The sequence below is a fragment of the Mastacembelus armatus genome, chromosome 12, assembly GCF_900324485.2.
Source record: "Mastacembelus armatus chromosome 12, fMasArm1.2, whole genome shotgun sequence".
Classification (NCBI taxonomy): Eukaryota; Metazoa; Chordata; class Actinopteri; order Synbranchiformes; family Mastacembelidae; genus Mastacembelus; species Mastacembelus armatus.
In genome coordinates this window covers 2,970,414-2,995,146 of record NC_046644.1, presented here as the reverse complement: position 1 = coordinate 2,995,146, position 24,733 = coordinate 2,970,414, and the positions used below count along the sequence as shown (strand labels likewise).

Here is a 24,733-nt window from a genome sequence, read left to right as displayed (position 1 = left end):
ATCAGAAAGTACTGTAGATAGATATACCACAGGCACATACGAGATGTCTCTGTATAGTCTGAAGAGTTCAAATCTTAACATAACTGTAGTATACATATTTGATTTATAGTTATGTACATTGAATACTTTGTCACAACCAGGTCAGAATGTAAAGTCTAAAGATAAAAATAAAAATAAACACAAAACTCCAAAAATGATACATAATCAAACCACCAATGAAACAACAGACAAGAGGATACCTTGTTCAAATTTCATCTTGACCTGAAATAAACACACATTTCCAGCAGCTATGTTATCCACCATAACAAGTGTTGTTATGTTATTACTATGTGGTAATAACTGTTATAGTAATTCACTATGTTTGTTTCTTCATTAAAATAACATTCCCTTGCCACATGAGCAACAGTATAACAGATTATATCTAATAACCACATGTCCAGTGTCTTCTCTCTTTGTAAAACAAGTGTGAGATTAAATAAATACAATGCTGGACTTCTGGATATTAGATGTTCAGTTAATAAATACAGACCTCAGGTGTTCAGATGCTTGGATTGGAACCATACTGCCCCCTCCACAAACTATTATTTGTAATGCCAAAACAGTTTCAAATCAATGTTGCGTTTTCTCTAAGGCATTTCAAGGGTTGTTTAACCTTAGATATTTTTTTTAAAATTCATGACACTAACTTTAATTTATAAATAAAGTTAGTGTCATGAATTTGGGGCATGTTGGTCACTGATACACGTGTTAAACATAAATCAGCGTGTTAAACATTAAACCAGCGTGTCATCGCATCTCATGAAATCTTTAGGCTGTCCTCAACAAACCGCCAACGTTTATTAGGAATCTGCATCAATGTTGTGTTACAATGGAATTGGTCAAATATTGTGTTGACATGCTGAATGCGTAGGCACCGGGCGGGGGTGAAGTAAAGGCTTCTCCCGTGGGTTTTCTGATCATTCCCCCATTCTCATTCCCCCACAGTAGTTCCAATCAGCGCCGTTCAGAACCGCTAGCTGGAGAACCACTATGAATATAAAGCAGCTTATGTCTGTTTCGTAAAGATGCGACTCTGCTCAAAGTTGTGAAGAGGAGTGAGAAGAAAACACACGAGACTGGTCGGATCCAATCGTTTATCTCCCTAGATAAGTGGAGTAAGTGCTAGTTAGCAACTGAGCTAACATTAAGCTACTGCACACATTCGGTGTCTTCGAACGAGGTAGTTAAAGCTGGTTTTGTCTTTGATAGTTAAATACTATCATGCCATGTATGTAAGTTACATTGCCTGTTGGATAACGTTTGCTCACTTTCTTGGCAATCACCACACTAGCCAACATTAGCCTTTGACAGCTTTGCTCGTTGGTCGCAGCTGGTGTTGTTATACTGCTAGCTGACTAGCTTGTTAGCTAGTTGTGTCGCATAGCACTGTTATCTCTGCTACTGCTAGCTACAGCTGACAAACCACGGTCAGTATTAAGATGACAGGACTGGCAGGCGCAAGTTGGTTATCGTTTAATGTCATGTTATTTTGACGTGGTTGGATCAGTTAACTAACTTGCATTCCTAGCTATTTCTGTTAAGCCAATAAGTTAATTTACCCAGAGTGCAGAGGACATGCCAAACTCTGGTATGGCCACAGTTTGGTGCTCGGAGAAGCTTTCTTGATACAAAACGTTAGTTATGCCACTTGCCTGGATTGTGGTGAGTCAATATGCAGCTAGTTAATATACAAAACAACGAGTTTATACAATAACGTGAACTTAAATTAAGCGTACTGCTGCAGATAGAATGCAGAGGTTTGGTTATATTTTTGCCCATTCATAATTTTCACTGACAAGGGGCTGCATGATCTGAGCTTGTGTCTTGTCCTTCAGAGACTAGCCAAGGCAGAAAAGAGCATACAATACACTGAGACATTCACAGATGTCAAAACAGAATTCTAAGTGCCAAGACAGAAATCAACCATGCTTGGTAAGGTAGAGCCAGTGCTTGAAGTCTGGGCTCCATCCTGAGCTTCAGTGTTTGATATTTGACAATAATGCATTGATATTACAGTATTTAAAGTAATTTATAGTTTTCCCTGCTCTGTCACACTCTCTCTCAGTGACCGAGATGCTTGGAACTGTGCTGCTTGGTCACCTGCACCTGACAGTACCACACAGAGACTGAGAAAGGAGTGACTGTACCTGACCTGTGTTGTAATATCCATTATGCAAGGTCTATCTAAAGAGTTTCTCTCATTCTCTGTCCCTTTCTGTAGCCTCTTTCACGCAGTCATTCAACCTTTTCACCATGGGAAAGTTTGTGTTTTTCTGCAGAGAACAGAGATCCTCTGTATGCCCTTTTTCTTCTTTTTACAGCAGCTGGCATCTGTTATATTTACTGCCTTTCAGTGCACCTCTCTCGTGATAGCAAAATTAACAAGTACAGAAATAGCAGAGAGAGGGAACTGTCTCTCAGTAGCTAATAGATCAGATCTCATCCTTCTCTGACAGATTTTAAAGAAGGTGGGGCCAATATGCTTTGGCAGTCATCAATATTAATTCTAGATAACATGTAAACATCACAATTAAGAAACATCCAGACCAAACTGAATATTTCAGATGGTAAACAAGGCCACAGAAACATTTCTTAAATATCCTTTGACATGCCAAGATTTGCATGACTATTTCATATTTTTATGATGTGTATTAACAGAACAACATAAAGTTTCTTGAAAGAGTTTTTGGCAGCTATAATAGGAGCTGTGAGTACTTGGTTACCAGTCAGCAGCAGCAGAAATGACCTTGCTCTGAAGTGAGTTAACCTAGCCCATATACATGTCTCTTTGTCACTTTTTGTATGCGGTTGTTCTATTCTTAAGTTGTAGTAAGACAGAATTTTACATTCCTATCAGAACAGAGCCTTTATAATACACAGAGACCTGTGTTTAAACTGCAAAAAGCTATTCCTTTAACAGCGAGCAAGGTTGGACATTCCATTATTGAAAAGGACATTTATCTAGATTACATGTCTGAATATCCAGATTGCTTGCTAGGTATATAGGTACAACTAAGAAGACAGACTTCTGTTTGATCTGATACAAGTTGGTAATTTTTTAGGCTTTCTATCTATTTTCCCTGTCTTTTTGGTTTTTTGCTTAGTTTAGTTTAGGTGCTGTGTTTGCCTAACTGACGGTGATTATTTGGGCTGCAACAAACTATTTTAATAATCCATTGATTGTTGATATTGATATTTGGGTTGATTATGTTTTGATTAATGATTGATGCATTTGTTTTTTTAAAAGAATATAGAGAAGTGGGGATGTGAATTTTATGTTGCATTGCGATAAGATTAAGGTCGATCTCGATGATAAGACTAGGCCATTTTTTATTTGATATGGACAGGGCTTCCTGCCAATCATGCAGCTGAAATATAAGACTAAGCAGCAAGGCACAACTTTAGCACATGTTTACGGTTACCACCCACTTGCAATATAACTTTGCTTTAACAACTCATTCTGTCATTGTTTTGACAGAAAGCATGAGCAATCAATGATAATGAAAATAGTACCATGCTGAACCAATCATGTGGCTGGAAGAAAGCTAGAGCACGTCAGTTACGTTGATGCACACAGCACAGGCTGTGGAGGAGCAGCCAGCAGCAGTTTAGATGCTTATGTTTGAACCGCTGTCACTGTTTAAGCCAGCGTCAGGAATGGGAGCCTGCTTAAAGAGAAGATGAACAGAAAATATTTACGACAACTGGAGTGTAAGTGTTAACGCTGAAGACACCCAAATAGACAGCCCAGTGCTTAAAAGACGAGAGCATTGTTAAGCGTAAGGGTTTGAGGACTTCAATAGTGTGGAGATATTTTGTATATTTAAATTCCGAGGAGAAGCAGAGTAGCATGCACTGCAAAACATAAATGTATATTTGACAAGAATGTACGAATGTTCCACTAAAAACCGGTAATATCATTAACCTTTTTTACTACCTAAACCAGTGCCATCCTCTGGAGCACATAAAATGCAAGACTTTACAGTCCCAGACCCAAGCTGATGTTGGTGGTCCCTTACAACACGCACAAAAGCAAACCTCGTTCATTTATTTGTAAATGACCAAAGAATTTTGTTTCTGTTCTCCTACAAACCAATAAAACCTTTAATATTTTAGTTGTAGATTTACAAATTTTGATTTGAAATGGAGTTATATAATGTATTATGTTCAATTCAGTTCAATTCAGTTTTATTTGTATAGTGCCAAATCACAATTCAATCATTTGAAGGCAGGGAGGTTTAGGATAGGGTAGGGTAGGGGAGCTCGGTGCACCGATGAAGAGTCCTTAGGCAGCCTAGGCCTATAGCAGCATAACTAAGGATTGTACAGGGTTACCTGAAGCCAGCCCCAACTATAATCTTTGTCAAAAAGGAAGGTTTTGTCTAGCCTTAAAAGTACAGTGTCTGCCTCTTGAACTCAGACTGGGAGCTGGTTCCACAGGAGAGGAGCTTGATAGCTAAAGGCTCTCCCTGCACTCTGAGAGCGAAGTTATGAGTGTATACAACTAAAACTAGACCCTTTACAGATTTGAATGATATATTGCTCTTATCTGTATGATCAAAACCAACAGAGTAATTTAAGTTTGTTTTGGCATTATCAGGAGAAGATGCCACAAAATGCACCGGCATGTTTGTCGCCCCCTGAGGGTTAAAATACAACATAACTGGTTTATCACACCTGAGTTCAATTCCTCTAGCCACACCCAGGCCTGATTACTGCCACGCCTGTTCGCAATCAAGAAATCACTTAAATAGGACCTGCCTGACAAAGTGAAGTAGACCAAAAGATCCTCAAAAGCTAGACATTATGCCGAGATCCAAAGGAATTCAAAAACAAATTAGAAAGAAAGTAATTGAGATTTATCAGTCTGGAAACGGTTATAAAGCCATTTCTAAAGCTTTGGGACTGCAGTGAACCACTGTGAGAGCCATTATCTACAAATGGCGAAAACATGGAACAGTGGAGAACCTTCCCAGGAATGGCCAACCAAAATTACCCCAAGAGCACAGCGACGACTCATCCAAGAGGTCACAAAAGAGGTCACAAAAGAAAGTCTGGGGCATTTGACATTTGCGCGGCGGCCTCATGGGCCTCCCCGTGTGCCGTCGTGCGTTTCTAATTGCGGGATGTTGCGGGCTCATCCCTCTCTCACGCTATCCTGATAACCTCCCAGTAGTAATTAGGCTGGCAAGCCCGGAAAGCGTGCTTTATTATACGGATGCGGGACAGGCATCCGTCTGTTTTCCGCTTTATATGAAACCAGTGCTTACGTATCCCACCTGGTGCTTGCTTCGCTTCGGGTCAGGCAGTTACTCGCATTATCTTTGTTTTCAGACTCTTCTCCTGGGTGGCTGGGCCCAGTGAGGCGTAGAGTATTTCTGGCTATCGCTTTGACCCATAGCGATAGCCCAGAGGGCTGCGACCGAATGAGACAGAACGTTGGGTACGTATTGTAACCCAAGATTCTGTGAATTGGGCGCAGTCCTCTGGGCTGTGGGCCCCACTGGTCCCTTGAGCCAGCTGAAGAAAAAGGCCGGTTTGTTTTCTAAGGGAAGAGCCTGCCTGAACCGCCGCCTTATATATGGGACCTGCGGACGTGTGGTCACGCGGTTTGGGTGAGGGGGGCCCACCCCGTAAATGAATTTCTCTTCAGTGCGCAGGTGCGAAGAGGGGATATGACCCATAGCGATAGCCCAGAGGGCTGTGCCCAATTCACAGGATCTTGGGTTACAATACGTAACCAACGTTCTCAAAAGTCTTGTGAACCAATGTTCTGTTTTTTTTTTTATGGTCTTATTTCAGTGACTTAAAAATTGTAGTTTTTCAATAACCATGCGTAAACGCTGTTTTCTCAAGGACACAATCATGAATAAACATGCCACTCGCATATTGTAACCCAGTTTGTGCTGATTACAGTGTTATCAGACTTTATCCATTAATATGTTTAAAAGCAATTGAAAAAAGCACAAATGTCAGGGCATGTCAAAACTTGTCCAGGGCCCCAAAACACCCTTGGACCCCAGAGGGTTAACATTACTTGACATGGATGAATGAATTTCGTAATGCACTTCTGCTTGTTATGCCAAGCCTACATTCTTCATAGGCTAATTTATACTAAATATGTCTTTTTCTGTTCAACAAGGCTGTTTTTGCTAATATTCTGTTGCGACTCATAGTCCAGAAAATACAGTACTACTGAACTGGCCCATAAATCTGGGACGTTTATCCAATTTTTCCTGCTGTGTGGGATATAAAACTCCATATAAAAGCCAGAAACTAAGCTTTCTATGCACAGGCCTGTGTAGGGGTCAATGAGGTCACTTGGTTGTTAACAGTAAAAATCACAAATTCTACCTCTTCCCAACAGGAAAAACCACCAACCATCAAGAATGCATGATTACATAGTGTCATGGCTGTGCAGTCAAAAAAATGTTGTTATAATGGCAGTCAATGGGGCAAAAACATCCACGAACAGTAAATTAGTCAGAAAAATTTTAAATCTGATGCTGCACAAAAACTAACAATGCATCAAAATCAGTGTTGTTACTAACCTTTGACATATCCAAGACTGTGATAGGGGGTAAAAAAAATATCCAGTCCACAATCACTTTTTATATTGAAAATAAGTCATTTTGTGTGTGTGTGTGTGTTTTTTTATAAAATTGGCATTTAAAGGGTTAAAATCCTACATTTAGTAGTTTTGATCAGGACTGAAGTTGATTAGCAGAGTTATGCAAAATAGTTTTAAAAAATATAGCAGTTAATTTTAGTGGATGTTTTCATCCCTAATGTACCGAAAGGGTAGTGAATTTGCCCACAGTATGGAAGATTTCTAAATCATATTTCCAAAATTTATTTCAAATTAAGGTTTGTCACCAAAAATATCACAAATAATCACGAATCAAATATATCGATTTAAAAATATATATATATATATATTTTGCACAGCCTTAGTGTCTCCCAAAAGCAGATTTTTTTTTTTTAATGCATGTAATTTTTAAAAAATGTGTTTCTGTAATTAGCTGATATTAAAAGCTCACCTGAAATGCTTCTCTGTTCAGTCCTTATATGAATCAGTAAAATTACAGTACATTACAATTTGGACATGTGACCAATGTTGTTCAAGACAGGATAAAACAATAAACTTTGCCACAATTTGAAAAGGTTACCATCTCGCAAATGGCCAAAGGTCTGTGACCCCAGACTGCCGTTTTATCGCACAACTTGCAACAGTGTTCTTGTGGAAACGGTAGTTCAAACCCTAGCACCATTTTCACCCCTTTGCGTTGTCCCAGGTTAGAAACATTTTTTAAAAGCAGCACTGTCTCAGCTTTATACAGAACTCAGAGAAAAGTTGAAACAGCTTTAATTTCTTTGTCACCACTACTAACATGTAGTCTAGATCCCCTGCAGTGTCTTACAGTGACCCTATAAAAAAACATAAATGTTAGACCAGGTTGACTACAGAGTAGATCATTGGTTCAAAATTAAATGACAGTTCAGAACCATTACACAAACTATAATTTATGTAGGATAAAATTTTAAATTAAATATAACCTTATGAATTCAAATGAAGAATTTGCCTTATTAATTACAGTATAATTAACATTAGGTTCAGAAGTATTGACTATAACATGAACAAAATCCTGGCAAAACAAATGTGAAACGATGCAGTGGATGGTGTTGTCAATTATTTTGCAAATTACACCATTTGTTTTCTCAAATATTGTATGCAATGAATATTACCACAGTGACTATGTCAAAGGCACAACGTTATCAGTAACACCTTAACTAATAGAAGTCACTATTTGCTGTAGCTAGCTCAAGTCACAGCCAGCTAGGCAAAGTGACTTTGATCAGAATAATTGTGCATATTTCACCATTTAAGGCCAGTTTGCAAGAACTTAATAACAGTGCTTTTTGTTGCAGAATTCTACAAAGATGCCTGAGATACGGGACCTTTCTGAAGCGTTACCAGAAATGCCCATGGACCCAATTACTGGAGTTGGAGTAGTAGCCTCCAGAAACAGGGCACCAACTGGATATGATGTGGTAAGTCACTAACCCCAGTGTAGAAGAGATGGACAAATGAATGCCAAATTATCATACAAATTACCTTTGGGCTGCAACAACTAATCAATATTATCGATAAAAATCGATTATTAAAATAATTGGCAATGAATGTATTTATTGATTTGTTGTATCTAGTGACGTGGTGATATGAGCAGCTGCAGAGAGGAAAATGCAGAAGCAAAAAAGACTGAATCATGTTTTGTATAATTAAACAAGTTTTACACTTATGTGGATAGTGGTGGAGCCTTCTTGTTCTAGTTTTTCCGTTATGTGGTCAGATAATAAGTTATCCAGTAAAATGTTTATGGTTCTCACAGCAATTGTCGCAGTAATTTGTGCATCTCAGTGAGCAGACAGACTTCTGTTTTAATCCACAGTGAGTCTAAGATATGGGAATGAGACCTATGTCACCCTTAACCACTGTGTTTTTAGGTTTCATGTCTGTATTTCCCATGGTTCATTTATTTATTTATTTATTTTAGCTGCTGTGTCTGTGAAGCTGATGGTGAAAATGGCACACACACACACACACCAATGTTCTGATAACTGATGCAGGTTGGAGTCAGTATGGATTAAATATCTGGAGATAAATAGTTATATTGTTACATAGTTACATTTTTGTGGTGCGTTTTGTGGCATCTGCTCCTGATAACACCGAAAAGAGCTTAAATTACTCTGTCAGTTTTGATTGTACAGTTAAGAGCAATATATCATTAGAATCTGTAAAGGGTCTACGTTCATTTGTATACAACCATAACAACAAAACGCTGTGTTTTTGTAAAATAAAGAAAGCAAACACGGTGCGCTCTCTGTCTTCTCTTTGTGTCACCTTTCTTCACAGACACATAAATAAAACAACCTGAATCTCAGCGACTACTTGCCTCAAAGAAATATATGCATAGAAAGCTTGAAATGTCTTCTTTTAAATTAAACAATTCAAGTCGAAAACAAATCTCTTTTTATGTAATCCATATGAAAGTAAGGAGTGGTACGATTTCTCCTGTCTCACCTCATTATAGCTAATGTGATCCCACCTCGCACTGAGCACACTGTTCATATGGAAATAATCTGAGGTGAGCCAGGTAATTATGTGCATGCCCCCAAGAAATGACATAAAATGTCAGGCTTCATCATAGAATTTACTTACTTTTTCTGTGCGTTTGGATCATGGCACACTACTCAGGTGAAGAAACACTTCGGCTCATTCTGGACAACTATGAAAAATTCACTGTGTCCTCAGAGGAAGAACGCGACTCAGATGACGAACGTATACATCTGAGTCCCAGCGGAGGATATAATTCCTTACTAGTAATTCCCTCTCAGCCACATTCCTGACTGAAAGGCTCACTGTGCAGCTCATTATGCGGGTCTTTGTCTTCTTAGGTGAATCACATACTTTTTTCATGATCAGGCACGCCTTCTTTGTTTGCCCTTTCTAAACAAAAAGTGTCTTTAAAAATTTAAAATTTTTAAAATTTAAGTGTATTGTTTTCTGTGAATGAGTGAACAAGATGATTTTCACATCATTTTGAAGCAAACACTCCAGGCTACAAGATGCAAGGTTTTGTGAACCAATGTTCTGTATATGTTTTATGGCCCTATTTCAGTGAGTTAAAAATTGTAGTTTTTTAATAACCATGCGTAAGCGCTGTTTTCACAAAAACACAATCATGTATATACATGCCGCTCAAATATTGTAGCCCAGTTTGTGCTAATTACTTTATCCAGTAATATGTTTAAAAGCAGCTGAAAAAAGCAGACAAATGTCAGGGCATTTCAACTTGTCCAGGGACACAAAACACCCTTAGACCCCAGAGGGTTAACATTACTTGACACGGATGAATGAATTTTGTAATGCACCTCTGCTTGTTGTTATGCCTAGCCTGCATTCTTCATAGGCTAATTTATGCTAAAATTTGTATATTTAGAAATGCTACTTAGATATATCTTTCTGATCAATAAGGCTGTTTTTGCTAAAAGCAACTAATATTCCATTGCGACTTATAGTCCAGGAAATACGGTACTACTGAACTGGCCCCTTCAATCTGGGCAGTTTTATCCCATTTTAATTGCCGTGTGAGATTAAAGTCTGGACTTTAATCTAAACTTTAATGGTTGGGCCCCCTCAAAGACAGAGACCTGTCCTGAGGAAACCCCAGTGTTTGCTGTTTGCTTTAAGTCATTGTCATGTTTAAAGGATTCTGAGTATATTTCTGTCTTGGGCAATGATATGATACGTACCTTGATACAATGTGGTACGTTACAATATGATACGATTTGATTTGATTTGATACGATACGATATGACACCAATATATAATGCCATTTATTGCAATACTCAATATTATTTTAAAAATAGTGCTGAAAATATAACTTGCTGTGTGCCACTTAGGTCATCTCATAATAGGCAGGCACATCTCAATATATTTTCATTGATTTTCCATCTATTGAAGAGCGCATAATTCCTATATAGTATGAGCATGAAAGTAAAGTGCATGTAAGTGTTCTTACATCTGTATATGCTGTAAACATGAAACTGCATGTAAGTGTCACTTTTTGTTCCACTGAACGCAAAACGAACCTACACACAACTATTACAAAGTTCTGTATTTTCAGGACTATAAATTGCGCTTTTTTCAGTGCTCTGGCTTGTCCTGTGAAGCGACTTATATGTATTAATTTGCTCTATCTGTCGAATAGTCACTAGCATTAGATCAGGCACTCTTGAGTCAATTGAAGATAACATTGTACTGCCAAGAAAAGTAAAAATGTTTATGTTCACCTTAAACTACAACTCCTAGTGTAACACAAGTAAAAATGACACCCAAAAGAAACAGTTATACTGCAGACTTCAAAGTGCAGGTGAAACACAGTGTGCACAACCCCTTGATGACCTCACTCGTCTTATGTGTCTTCAGATCTCTACCACAACAGATGGCCTTGATGCTGACCTTTGGAAAGATGGCCTTTTCAAATCCAAGGTGACCCGCTATCTCTGTTTCACCAGGGTCTTCTCTAAGGAAAATGTAAGTTAACTCACACACACTCCCCACTCTATTCCCATTTCTCTTTGCTGTCTTTTTTTTTGGTTTGTTTTAGATTATGTTTACCTCATAATCTCTCCTTCTTATCATGTGTCGCCCTCTCCCTTGTCCTCTACAGAGCCATTTAGGCAATGTTCTTGTGGATATGAAGCTGATTGATATAAAGGACACACTGCCTGTGGGTTTCATCCCAATCCAGGAGACCGTTGACACACGTGAGTTGGCAACAAGAAAGCCACTTATATTTTTAGAATTCCATTTCCCAAAGATATTGACATCTTTGGCTTTAATATACATTTAGAAAGCTAATCGTTTACAGTGGAATTTTTTCCGTGTGTCTGTCTGTTCTGTGTCCCACAGAGGAGCAGGCTTTCCGGAAGAGACGACTCTGCATCAAATTTATTCCACGGGACTCCACAGAAGCAGCCATCTGTGACATCCGCATACTGGGGCGCTCCAAGCAGGCACCCCCTCAGTACACATTTATAGGGTAAGCAGCTTAGGATAACATTTTAGTTTTGGTTGTAACCTTGTCAAATACTTGGCAATAGAAGAAAGTCTAAGTAGGGGAATGTTTGGAAGAGCTGATCAGCGCTTCGCTTTCCTGTATGAGGAATCCCATTTGAAGGTTGCACTTAAAGAAAGGAAGTCAGAAAACTGAATTTTGTGCTGGAGGATCGAATATTTTGGCAGTTTGTAGACAGAAAAATCACTAGTGTTAAAACCACACTAAAATGCGTTTATATGTGAACGGTGAAAACCTATAAACCTACTATATACAGTGGGTACGGAAAGTATTCAGACCCCTTTAAATTTTTCACTCTTTGTGTCATTGCAGCCATTTGCCAAAATCAAAAAAGTTCATTTTATTTCTCATTAATGTACACTCAGCACCCCATCTAGACAGAAAAAAACAGAAATGTAGAAATTTTTGCAAAGTTATTAAAAAAGAAAAACTGAAATATCACATGGTCATAAGTATTCAGACCCTGTGCTCAGTATTGAGTAGAAGCACCCTTTTGAGCTAGTACAGCCATGAGTCTTCTTGGGAATGATGCAACAAGTTTTTCACACCTGGATTTGGGGATCCTCTGCCATTCTTCCTTGCAGATCCTCTCCAGTTCTGTCAGGTTGGATGTGAATGTTGGTGGACAGCCATTTTCAGGTCTCTCCAGAGATGCTCAATTGGGTTTAGGTCAGGGATCTGGCTGGGCCAGTCAAGAACGGTCACAGAGTTGTTCCGAAGCCACTCCTTTGTTATTTTAGCTGTGTGCTTAGGGTCATTGTCCTGTTGAAAGGTGAACCTTCGGCCCAGTCTGTGGTCCTGAGCACTCTGGAAGAGGTTTTCTTCCAGGATATCTCTGTACTTGGCGACATTCATCTTTCCTTCAATTGCAACCAGTTGTCCTGTCCCTGCAGCTGAAAAACACCCCCACAACATGATGCTCCCACCACCATGTTTCACTGTAGGGATTGTATTGGCCAGGGGATGAGCAGTGCCTGGTTTTCTCCACACATACCGCTTAGAATTAACGCCAAAAAGTTCAATCTTGGTCTCATCAGACCAGAGAATCTTATTTCTCATAGTCTGGGAGTCCTTCATGTGTTTTTTGGCAAACTCTATGCGGGCTTTCATGTGTCTTGCACTGAGGAGAGGCTTCCGTCGGGCCACTCTGCCATAAAGCCCCGACTGGTGGAGGGCTGCAGTGATAGTTGACTTTGTGGAACTTTCTCCCATCTCCCTACTGCATCTCTGGAGCTCAGCCACAGTGATCTTTGGGTTCTTCTTTACCTCTCTCACCAAGGCTCTTCGCCCACGATTGCTCAGTTTGGCTGGACGGCCAGGTCTAGGAAGAGTTCTGGTCGTCCCAAACTTTTTCCATTTGAGGATTATGGAGGCCACTGTGCTCTTAGGAACCTTGAGTGCTGCAGAAATTCTTTTGTAACCTTGGCCAGATCTGTGCCTTGCCACAATTCTGTCTCTGAGCTCCTTGGGCAGTTCCTTTGACCTCATGATTCTCATTTGCTCTGACATGCACTGTGAGCTGTAAGGTCTTATATAGACAGATGTGTGCCTTTCCTAATCAAGTCCAATCAGTTTAATTAAACACAGCTGGACTCCAATGAAGGAGCAGAACCATCTCAAGGAGGATCAGAAGAAATGGACAGCATGTGAGTTAAATATGAGTCACTGCAAAGGGTCTGAATACTTATGACCATGTGATATTTCAGTTTTTCTTTTTTAATAAATTTGCAAAAATTTCTGCATTTCTGTTTTTTGTCTGTCAAGATGGGGTGCTGAGTGTACATTAATGAGAAATAAAATGAACTTTTTTGATTTTGGCAAATGGCTGCAATGACACAAAGAGTGAAAAATTTAAAGGGGTCTGAATACTTTCCGTACCCATTGTATAATTGGATGAAGACTGCTTTCTCCAAGACTTTTGAAAAATAGGGCAGTTTTGAAATCGGTTTGAAATTAGAAAAAACTGTTGGATCCAATTTAGATTTTTTAGTAACAGGCTGCACTATTGCATGTTTGAAGTGGACAGGAACAGAGCCTGAGGCCAAGCAACAATTTATCATAGCCATGACACTCGGACCAATAACATAAAGGCTTGCTTTACTCAGTGAGAGATCTGAGGTACATATTCTGATTTTTCTCAGACACCTCAGGGTCAACACACAAAGATCTCTCACACACACACACACACACACACACTATAATATGCTGATATAGTCTATATAAAACTCCATATAAAAGCCAGAAACTAAGCTTTCTATGCACAGGCCTGTGTAGGGGTCAATGAGGTCACTTGGTTGTTAACAGTAAAAATCACAAATTCTACCTCTTCCCAACAGGAAAAACCACCAACCATCAAGAATGCATGATTATATAGTGTCATGGCTGTGCAGTCAAAAAAATGTTGTTATAATGGCAGTCAATGGGGCAAAAACATCCACGAACAGTAAATTAGTCAGAAAAAATTTAAATCTGATTCTGCACAAAAACTAACAATGCATCAAAATCAGTGTTGTTACTAATCTTTGACATATCCAAGATTATGATGGGGGGTAAAAAATATCCAGTCCAAAATCTTTTTATATTGAAAATAAGTCATTTTGTGTGTGGTTCCCCCCCCAAATCTGTGACATCGCTTATGAAATTGGCATTTAAAGGGTTAAAATTCTGGGAGAACATGCAAACTCCACATTAGAAAGGCCCCTTCTGAGTTACGAACCCGGGACCTTCTTGCTGTGAGGCAACAGTGCTAACCACTAAGCCCCATGTAGAACATGCATATAGAAATACAGTTTCAGATGCATAGCACTGCATGTATGTAATATAATGTAATATCACACACTCTCAAAGTAGATCATATGCTTCATTTCCCATATCATGATCCCTGCACATCTTGTTCTGAGCCACACTGACTTCACCTGTCAGTGAAGTAGTACCTCAAACATCTTTGGGACATACAGGGTAATTGTTCTTGAGCTGCATTCATGTGTTATTTTGTGGACTAATTATTTTGCATGGATTTAAATGTCAGATCAGTGATTGTCATGAACCAACTGGATTGCACCTCCTTAGCACATCGCTGGTCAGAGTACAGTAGAAAGATAGTATAATAGCTGTTTGGACTTCAGCAGGTTAGCTGGCAACACAGGAGGGGACACCGGTGTGGGTGACTGGCGAGCCGGCAGCTAGAGCTGGGTTAGGCACCTCTGCATAGCCTCAGGGAAGGGGAAACGCTGGGTCCGACACGTCTCCAGCTACATGCGGGAGGCGGTGAAAAGAGAGAGCACCACTGCCTTGGAGGAGTCGTGGGGAGGCTGCCTCACGATCTCCTCCAGCTGGGAGGACAACTCAGGATCCTCTGTGTACCCAGAGGAGGTTAAAAGGAGGGCTTGGACGAACCCTGACACATATTCCTCCTCCAGTGTCTTCCCTCTTCTGTCTGCTGGGTCCTTATGCGGTCTGTTACGATGTGGTGGTGCGGTGATGGTGAAGAGAGGCATAGGACCCAAATGCAGGACACACAGTTTTTTTTTGACACACCAGGGCTTCGGCTCATATAAAAACATATAAAAACATATAAAATTACCTCTGTCCCAAAACAAACCGCCACTCGGCATGGACAGGCAGGCACACACACAATTCTCCACCACTCGGCATCGAAACATAAAGTCAAACTCCTCTACTCAGCGTACAAAAATAAGCTTCCTCCTTCGGACGTGGCGAACATACGTGAACGCACATCAATGCTCCGATACAGACAAAAGAACAGGGGAGGTATATATACAATAGGAGCACAAGACTAATTAAACACAGGTGTAATTAAACATTAAACACAAGTGAATCCAGTTCCACTAAAAGAAACATAAAGCTAACTAGGAACTCACTGGATGCAAAATAAAAGTTCAAACCTGGAAACCAAAAACTCACCCCATGACTGATCATTTTATGAATTTACTATTTTCTTACAACAGATAATTTGCACAAGTTTAAGTTGAGTTGGGCAAATGATTAGACAAGGACAACATTTGGTTGTGACAGCAGCTTTGATGGATTTGAAATGACAGTTCAATGTTTTAATTCTAGCAAACTGGTGTTAAATATTTTAGTAACTTATGTTGTGCTCCATGTTTATTAGGTCTTTGAAGAGACCCATGAAACCCAGTGAACCAGATAATTATTTATCTGTGGCAGTGCCCGTATTTTTGTGCATCCACCAATAGACTATTATGTTTTGCAACACCTGGTGGCAGAAAGAGGTACTGCACGTTTGATTTTTTTTTTTTTTTTTTTTTTTTTTTTTTTAGTCTGGTAGAAGGATTAAAACTACTGCATTCCTGATGCAAAGCCACCGCCAAGACTCTGCAAACATACTGCGGTAAAAAAGTGTGACACTTTGAAATCTCTACATCTGTAGAGCACATCAGTTAGGTTGACGCACACAGCTTCAAGTAGTAGTAGTAGGAGTAGCAGCCAACAGCAGCACACATGCTAATGTTTAGGCTACTGTCGACCAGATTAAAGAAAAGATGAACAGAATAGAAACTGTTGACGACGAGTGTCAGCGTTAATGATGAAAACACCCAGACAGACACAGCACAGGGCTCAAAAGACGATAGCATTGCTGAGTGTAGAACCTAAGGACTTTAGTAGTGTGGAAGTAATTCAAGCAGACGAGGATACACTGCAAAATGTACACATATATTTGACAAGAATATATGAATGCTCCACTAAAAACAGGCAATACCACTAACCTTTTTTACCACCTAAAGCAGTGTATGTGTGTGCCATCCTGCTGATCCATCCTGAAACACATAAAATGCAAGACTTTATAGTCCCAGACCCAAGCTGATGTTGGTGGTCCTTTAAAACAAGAGGGACACTTGCTGCACAACAGATCTAGTTCATTTATTTGGAAGTGACCAAAGAATTTAGTTTCTCTTCTCTTGTACAATATGAAACCTTTAATATTTCTGGGGTTGGCCAATTTGTGTGTTCTCCTGTAACAACTTAAGGCTTTTGACTGTTTAGAAAACAGATTTATTTATTATATATAACTTTTATTTATTTGAAATAGCATTGTATAATGTACTATGTTTGCCATGTCCAATTTTTAAAAGAAAACATGTTGCTTTATTATATTAGTCTGAATGCTAATTCAACAGCATTCCGACTAATAAATATTTAAATCAAAATTATCTTTACCTTGACTGCAATAGTGCTTTTGTTTATATTGTGATATATATCATTATTGATATTTTAGATCATTTTTTCCATATCACCCAGCCATAATATGTTTTCAGCTCTTTCTTATTTGTATGGCTTATTAACTTGTTTGGCAGAGAGCTCAACAACATGGGAATCTGGTATCGCATGGGGAACGTACCTCGGGCCCAGGAATCCACACACACACCAACCACTAACAACATCCAGAATGTGAACTCCTCCTCCAACTCTGCTTCAGTCCCTGCACCTCCTATGCCCAAGTATGTCCACTCTGATAATGTGTTAGTGTATGTGTGTACTTACATGTCTGTTTCATCCTGATCCAATTAACTCAAGTGTATCCTGCAATTACACATATGGCTGAGACTTTGCGGTCCTGTGTCAAGAAAAGAGGATGTTTACTTTTTTGAACATCCTTTCTTGAAGTCGCCTGATTAATAAGGCTGATTATTGCCATAATCAGCATTGACCGATGGCTGAGCATAATCAGCCGATTAACAGGCAGACACATCCGCAAGCAGCCCAGTGTTGTTGTTGTTGTAGGACCTGAGTGACACTGTCCATTGTGTCAATCAAATTACCTTTCTACCAGACTTAGTGGAAGTGGAAAAGGGGAGGCTAACAAATTTAAAAGAAGAATGTCACAGGATAAAATAGCACAGCTAAAATTCTTATTTTTCAAAGCCATATATATATTTAATTAGTTAATTTATGAAATGGTACTTTAGCATGGGCGATTTTTGACTTTTTTAATGGGTGTTCAAAGCACACTTATTCAGTTCTTCTCAGCCCCCCTGGTTACAGTTCACAGTTGTGTATACTGTCAAACAGACAAATACATACTTGCCAAGTAATTATATATTATGAAGTATTGCAATACTTATTCTTCTTTAACAAGTAAAAGAAAGCTGCATTTTATGTTTACATTAAAGGTAACAACAACTTTGCTCCACGTGGCTAATTTGCATATGTCAACATGAGCACATGGTTTGGGTGACAGTCAAGATGACATTACCTGAATGCATTGCCCATAGAAACCTAATATTGAATAAGAATAATGTTATAAATCAATATTGATAAATGTATACCTCTTATTAGATCATAGATTCTGTGATTGGATGTTACATTTGAAATTTTGGAGGAGGATACAGAGGGAGAGAAGGGAAGAGAACAGGATGAAGTTAGCAGAAAGAGCACTGGGCATGAGGCACTGTGCACCCCTAAAAGTCTGATCCTAGAATCTCTTCTTGACAGTAAAAGAAAATCGACCCACCATCCATCCACCCATCTTCTTCAGCTTACCCGGGGCAGGGTCGCAGCCAAAAATAGGCCAAAAATAATTAGCATCGTAAATCACCGACTGACTGCCCTGATTTGTAAAAAATTGGCATTGTCACCAGCCATAGAAAAACCCACATCAGTCAATCTGTTATCGCAAGGGAAGGGAAACAGATTTTTATTAGATCATACTGAAGTAGAAAAAGGCAGTCTCTTAATTGTTGTCATACCGATAAAAAGGAAAGAAGAATACTGTTTAACTTTAATTTCTTACGTACACTGACATCTTGACGTCAGCAAATCAATTTGACTACCTATTTCGCATGGTAGTATGTTTTGTGTGCTGAACATAACAGTAACAGTTCTCTTGCTCTTTTTTGCTGCCTGAAAAGATAAGATCATATTTCAAATTCAATTCGAATTTCAAACTATCAGTTTTTGTTTTGCAGTAGATACTTTTAGGGTGAGCAGTGTCAAAATGAAAGAGAAAAATGCCCCAAGTCACAAAACAATGCTAAAATCAAAACAAAACAAAAATGCAAACTTTCAAACTTACTAATAATTTTACATACTAGCAAATGATTCTCTTGACGCAGTCACTGGAGCCATTATTCATGAGCTGGTCCTGCACAGTCCTTCAGAAGTCTTGGACATACTCCATCTGGTCCAGCTGCCTTCCCTGGCCAAAGTCTCCTGAGCTCAGCTCCAACCTCTTCCATTGTTATAGACATAAGCAGCTGAAGATTGTAACAGAGGGATGGTGAAGGAAGAGGGAGCAGCCATACAGGTGGAAATGGAGGTAGCAGTCATAGAGGATGAGGTATAGTAAGGAGCTGCAGAGGTGGGGTGGAGGGAGCATTTGCCACGTTGGAGAGGGAGGTAGCAGCCACAGAGGTGGAGGAGACAGCTGAATATGTGGAGAGGGCAGCCTCAGAGGTAATGGTGGAGGGAACAGCCTTAGACATGGAGGTACAGGAAGCAGCAGTAGAGGTGGAGGTGGAGGGAGCACACAGAAAATGAGGTGTAGTGAGGAGCTTCAGAGGTGGAGGGAGCAACCGCTGGGGTGGTGGTGGTGGTGGAGGGAGTAGCGTAGAGTAGAATAGTAGAGATGTAGGTGGAAGTAGTCACATTGTCAAACCTGATGTAATACTGGTTCATGGTATTGGCTCTATCCACATCACCATCCAAAGACTGAGAGTTTTTCAGTTTGTAGCCAGTGATGGTCCTTACCCCTCTCCACACCCCCCTGGTATTATTGTTCTCCAGCTGTTTTTCCAACTTTTTCTTGTACTCCACCTTAGCTCGCCTAAGTGTCTTTTTGAGCTCCCATTGTATACTCCTCAGCTTCTCCTTATCCCTGTCCTGGAAAGCCCTATTTTTCTGGTTCAGGAGGTCTTTAATGTCACTGGTGATCCATGGTTTATTGTTAGGATAGCACCGTACTGTCCTAACTGAGAGTACTGTGTCTCTACAAAAAGTAATGTAGTCAGTGATGATGTTGACTCTCATGTGCAAGTCATTGTCCATTTCCTGCTCCTACATCAGTACATCCGTTTGTGCACTCAAAGCAGTCTCTCCCTTGAATCCTTTGCCTCTAGTGACCATTTCCTGAAAGACCTGGTGGTAACAGGAAGCTTCTGCACACAAGGTCTATATGTAGGCTGAAGATAGACAATGTTGTGAGCAGATCTACCCAGTGGTGGAAGAGGTACAGCCCTGTAGGCTTCTTTGACGTTAGCATAGAACAGATCTAATGTCCCCTCTCCATGTGTTGGACAGTCCACATACTATACAAAGTCAGTTAGACAGAAGGACAGAGAGGTGATTGAAATCCCCTGTAATTGCAATGAATGCATCAGGGTGCTGGGTCTGTATCCTAGCAACGGCAGCATGTATGACATCACACGCTGTTGTAGGTGCTGCCTTCGGTGGAATGTAAAGAACAATGGCGACTATGTATGTAAACTCCCTTGGGAAATAGTATGGGCGGAAACCAACTGAGACCAGTTCAATGTCCGGACAGCAGACCATCTCTTTCATAGTCACCTTTCAGGGGTTAACCCATTACTGATTGAAAAGTAGAATAACTCCCCCACCTTTTGTCCTTCCGCTCGCCCTTGGGTCTCTGTCCGCTCGTACAGCTGTGAAGCCAGGTATATCCACACGAGTCCGGTATGTTGTCATTCAACCAGGACTCAGAGAGACATATCAAACTGTACAGCCTCTGGTTCCTCACTAGCGCCTACAGCTCGTCACACTTATTATGCAGTGAGTTAACATTTCCCATGAGCACAGAAGGCAGAAAGGGCTTTTGTATCTCCACCTTCTGTTGTTCCTCTTAGCCTTTAGCTTAGCCCCGGTTCTACATCCACAAAACTGTCTCCTCAGCATAGTCGGGATTGGGTGTGTTTCTCCATGTCCAATCTTCAACAGGGCCAACAGTTCCTCTTTAGTGTACCCTACTCTACTTCAGCCAGTACACATTGTAAGAAAAAAAAACACAGGAGATACTCGGACTTGCTGCCATTCAGAACATACAGAACAGAGCATTTTTTGAAAAAATAAAAACAACTGTCAACAAGTCAGTATTTTTGCTGTTCTTAAATATGCACCTGTTCTGAGCATTTTGAAACTGAGTTTTTCAACAACTGTGGTAACAATTGTCACTCAATTGTGTAGTTATTACCATTATGGAAAAACACTATTCTAGCACACATAATATGCCTGATTAGCAAAAATGCTAGGCAGATGAATACTGAATACACAGTTTGCTTGTGTTTCCACCCTTACATGCAAAAAACTTGTCAACAGACCCTAGTGAAGTGTAACATCACATACTATAGTTAGTTAATTCTGTAGTTGTGTGTGCTGCACCAGTGCTTGTGTGTAGGTGTGTGTGTGACTAGGTGAGTAGGTGAGGTGTGTGTGTGAGTAAAACTGCATCAGAAAACATCAGAAATAGAGATAACTTTTAAGTAGCAATAATAAAAGAAAATCTCTCTTCTTACCTATTGCTGGATTTTTGGATGATTTGAGAGAGGTGTTTTTTTTTTTTCCCACTTCATTTTGCTCATAGATGGAGTTGATGCTCTGACTAGGCACAGCGACATCAATTATGTAGATCTGTCGCTGGAGCCCTAGTTGACATTAAGACATTGTGTTTGTTGATATTTGTCATTTTTGGTGAAGATTAGATCACATTTCTTAACCAATTTATTTAGTATATAATATTAATAACGATTGTGATATTAAAACAATACAAGTATGTGAGACTAATATAGTAAGGCAAGTCAGTCAGATGTTAGTGTGAATATAGAGGGTAACAATGATAAATTTGGTGACAGTTGTGGAGTGTGGTGGCAGCAGGGACAAAGGACCTGTGATAGTGCCCCTCTATAAACTGCAGGTCTAGCAACCTGTCACTGAAGCTGCTTCTCAAAAAATTTTAGATCACGTCATTTAATGTCCTTACTGTAGGGATGAATGCATAAAATTTCTTCTTTTTTAATTTTCTTTTTTTTCTTGGTTTTGGTTCTTAAGGCATATTTCCATGACCCTTCCAGCCAGTTTCAGAGGAAAGAACACTACCAGACCAGACTATGAGCACCAGAACTCCAACCTATATGCAATCTCAGGTCAGTTACTGTCTTCATTGTCTCTGCAAAATAGTAACCAAGTTTTTGAAATGTGCCAAACACATTAGACATGGTTTGTTTGAGTAAAATGATGCTTTAAGAAGCTCACCAGTTTTTTTTTTTTTTTTGTCGTTTTCTCGCAACCACCCTTTATTTCTGTGTTTTTTCTCCACTTCTGTCAGACCAAAGTTAACTTTTAAATCAGACATTATAATGTTTATAATGTCTGATTTATGAATTAATATCATAAACAAATTTCATAATTCCAGGGCACCAGATCTTTTGATGACGGATCAACCAGTCAGTTTAAAAACAATAAAGAATATCAGTCTCCGATTCAGTTTGTACAAGTTTGTGTAAAATTAACATAAATGATGCCAGTCATATATGTATTTTAAAGCTTTATACAACTATTTACACAGTAGGTAGAACAAAAGGGGGAATTTAACAGGGAAACAAAATGAATGAATTAATTGCAACATCTTAACATGCTGTACAAACAGCAAAAGAGCTAAATACCAGGTGAGACAGCCCAGTCAGTCAACACTTACTTTAGCTCAACATCAGCTATTTAATGCTAGCTAGTTGCTAGTTTTGTAGAGCTTTGCAGTCTGTACAACATGTAACAAGCATTGTTTAGTAGAACACTGAGATGATGATGAACAGCTTTACTTTTATTCTGTCATTGTACTATGTCACCCGTAACACACCATCTGGCCTGACTGCAGATATTTTGGGTCTGTGTGTTCGCATTGTGCCATTCTGTAACTTGTGGAACCATTGTTTATCACTCTTCAGTGTGATTTATTCACTTTTAAATTAATGTTTCATTTCTGTTATTTCTTTTAACTGCAAAAGAAACATTCATGGAGTTTGTTTGAATTGTTTTTCAATCAGCAATGGATGGCGTGCCTTTCATGATCTCTGAGAAGTTTGCCTGTGCCTCCTCTGATGTAAGCTTGCCTTTCTTTATCTGAGTGTTAATGCTTTTTCTTTATGTTTGTTTTTGATGGCAGTTGAGCTGATAGTTGGTAAAAGGTTTTACTACTCCAAAAGAAACATATGTCCTATAAGTGCAACAGATTTGAAAGAAATATTTCAGTAAAAGTTTGAAAGGAAAACACTACACTTTGAGCCTATTTATGTATTTCGGTGTTCTCCGTGTACAGCTGCAGCAGGTAGATCTGATGGGCATCACAATCAAGTCCCTGGCTGAGATTGAGAAAGAGGTGAGTAGACAGATGTAGTCAACTTGGAGTTACAGTTCTGCTAATATTTTAAGGAAAATTCTACTTCCCTCATTACCTGCTCGTTAATCAATAGATTTGATCCTGTAATTACCATTCTGCCTACCAGAGGCCAGGTAGGTCCATAGTATGATCTGCTGTGTCATTAATGTTTTATGGCAGTGTAGTGTAGCACTGATGATTTCTTTTGGTCCATGTTATAAAATAATAATGTTTGACTCTTGCTCTCAGTATGATTACAGTTTCCGCACGGAGCACAGTGCCGCAGCGCGCCTCCCTCCCAGTCCTACACGGACATCCCTGAGCTCTGAGGCCTAGAGGAACTCCTCCAAACCCCAGTCCATCAACACTCTCCCCTCTAGGTATCATAACTACTGACCTGCCAACAATTATTGTTGATTTCCCACCACTCCAAAATAGCTGTATTGAGAAGAAAAAAACCCCCAAATGTACAAATTGTCTAACTTCTGGGTGATGTTATGGTCTTTCTGTGTTAGCTGTGCTTTTGAAATATGCAGGAAACTGAAATTGAAAACACTGAAAGATAGAAACAGCTGTGGGATTGTGTGGGGCTAAACCACCATGTACAACATTAATGAACCTGCTTTTAAAATGAGATGGAATTGCCCATTGTTGGGGAATGGTATCTCATCATTTTAAAATACATTTCTTTTCTGAAAAGAGTTGCGATGTGTACTCCCCTTGTAATTATGCCCCATTGGAAGGACTTTTACAGAAAAGATAAAAAAGATGTCTTCTTAGCTCTCCTTGTCCATGAAACACCTACTGCACTGCTCTGAATTAAGGCATCAGGAGGGAAGGTGATCCCAGTTCATGTGTTGGAAATACAATAGGAAAGTTTATGGGATTTTAGTTTTCAAGCTTGTACTGATCGTTTGTGTTACTGTAATATACTAGTATGAATGTGAGCGCACTTTGTGTTTGGGCATTTCATTGTGCTTCATGTTTGGCACATAATCTGTTAACCACTCCTTCACTGTCCCAGTACATGAGCCAGCAGCTTGGGTTACATTAAACAACTGTTACTACTTGGGTACAGGTTACTCTGCTGGACAACACATGCTTGTACAGCTATTCTTAAGATTTATTTTCATCAATCAGAACTAATGCAATATCTGCTGTTGTTGAACTGTGTCTCATTTTTGCTTATTAATGATGATGCAACACCTATGTTTCTTGACAGATGTGAAAACAGTCCTTTTTCTTAATACTTTACTTGGAATAATTACAAACATTTTTAAAACAATTTTTATGGATAGTGCAACACCGAAATTTACATTTAACACTCCTTTTTAACATGCTGAAAAAAAAAAAGATTTTCTCAGCACAGCTGCCAGCAGTGGAACCGATCCAACTACTGTTTCGGATTATATTCTCCTATGTTCTATATGTAACTATGTTACACTTTGTTCTGAAACTATGTCATCAGCCTTCCTGAGTGTGAAATATGTACCTAGTGTTTACTGTCAGTTTTGAGTATCAAGTACAGACCTTGATATTAGGTGTAGAGACCTTCATTATCAATGCAAAGTTGAACTATTAATTTGTCAGCATACGAAAGAGCACAGCTTCCATTTAAATGATCTTGAGCTCATGGGAAAGCGTGTTCATGAAAACAAATGTTAAATAAACAATGTTTGTGTTTTTTTTT

General features: G+C 39.4%; 1 protein-coding gene across 6 annotated transcripts; it reads left to right on the top strand.

Moving 5' to 3' along the window:
- The first annotated feature begins 810 nt into the window (after positions 1–810).
- Positions 811–24,733, top strand: mvb12ba (multivesicular body subunit 12Ba). Of its 6 annotated transcripts, none has more exons than XM_026298145.2 (10): positions 812–1,154; positions 7,969–8,091; positions 11,030–11,137; positions 11,274–11,370; positions 11,516–11,645; positions 17,018–17,161; positions 21,711–21,814; positions 22,712–22,767; positions 22,984–23,043; positions 23,293–24,733. In XM_026298145.2, exons 2-10 carry the CDS (start codon positions 7,981–7,983, stop codon positions 23,377–23,379), a joined length of 897 nt encoding a protein of 298 aa, XP_026153930.1. In that variant the 5' UTR covers positions 812–1,154; positions 7,969–7,980; the 3' UTR covers positions 23,380–24,733. The 6 variants fall into 6 exon arrangements, with proteins under 6 accessions (XP_026153934.1, XP_026153930.1, XP_026153931.1 ...); XM_026298146.2 differs by having other exon boundaries at positions 812–1,219; XM_026298148.2 differs by having other exon boundaries at positions 814–1,154; positions 21,720–21,814.

What these genes read in the sequence shown, in the direction of transcription:
- mvb12ba (XM_026298145.2), top strand. Translation starts at nt 7,981, where the DNA reads ATGCCTGAGATACGGGACCTTTCTGAAGCGTTACCAGAAATGCCCATG. An exon ending in CCTGCACCTCCTATGCCCAA is followed by an intron (nt 17,162 to 21,710) that starts GTATGTCCACTC and finishes TTCTTGGTTTTG; the next exon opens with GTTCTTAAGGCATATTTCCA. An exon ending in TTGCCTGTGCCTCCTCTGAT is followed by an intron (nt 22,768 to 22,983) that starts GTAAGCTTGCCT and finishes CTCCGTGTACAG; the next exon opens with CTGCAGCAGGTAGATCTGAT.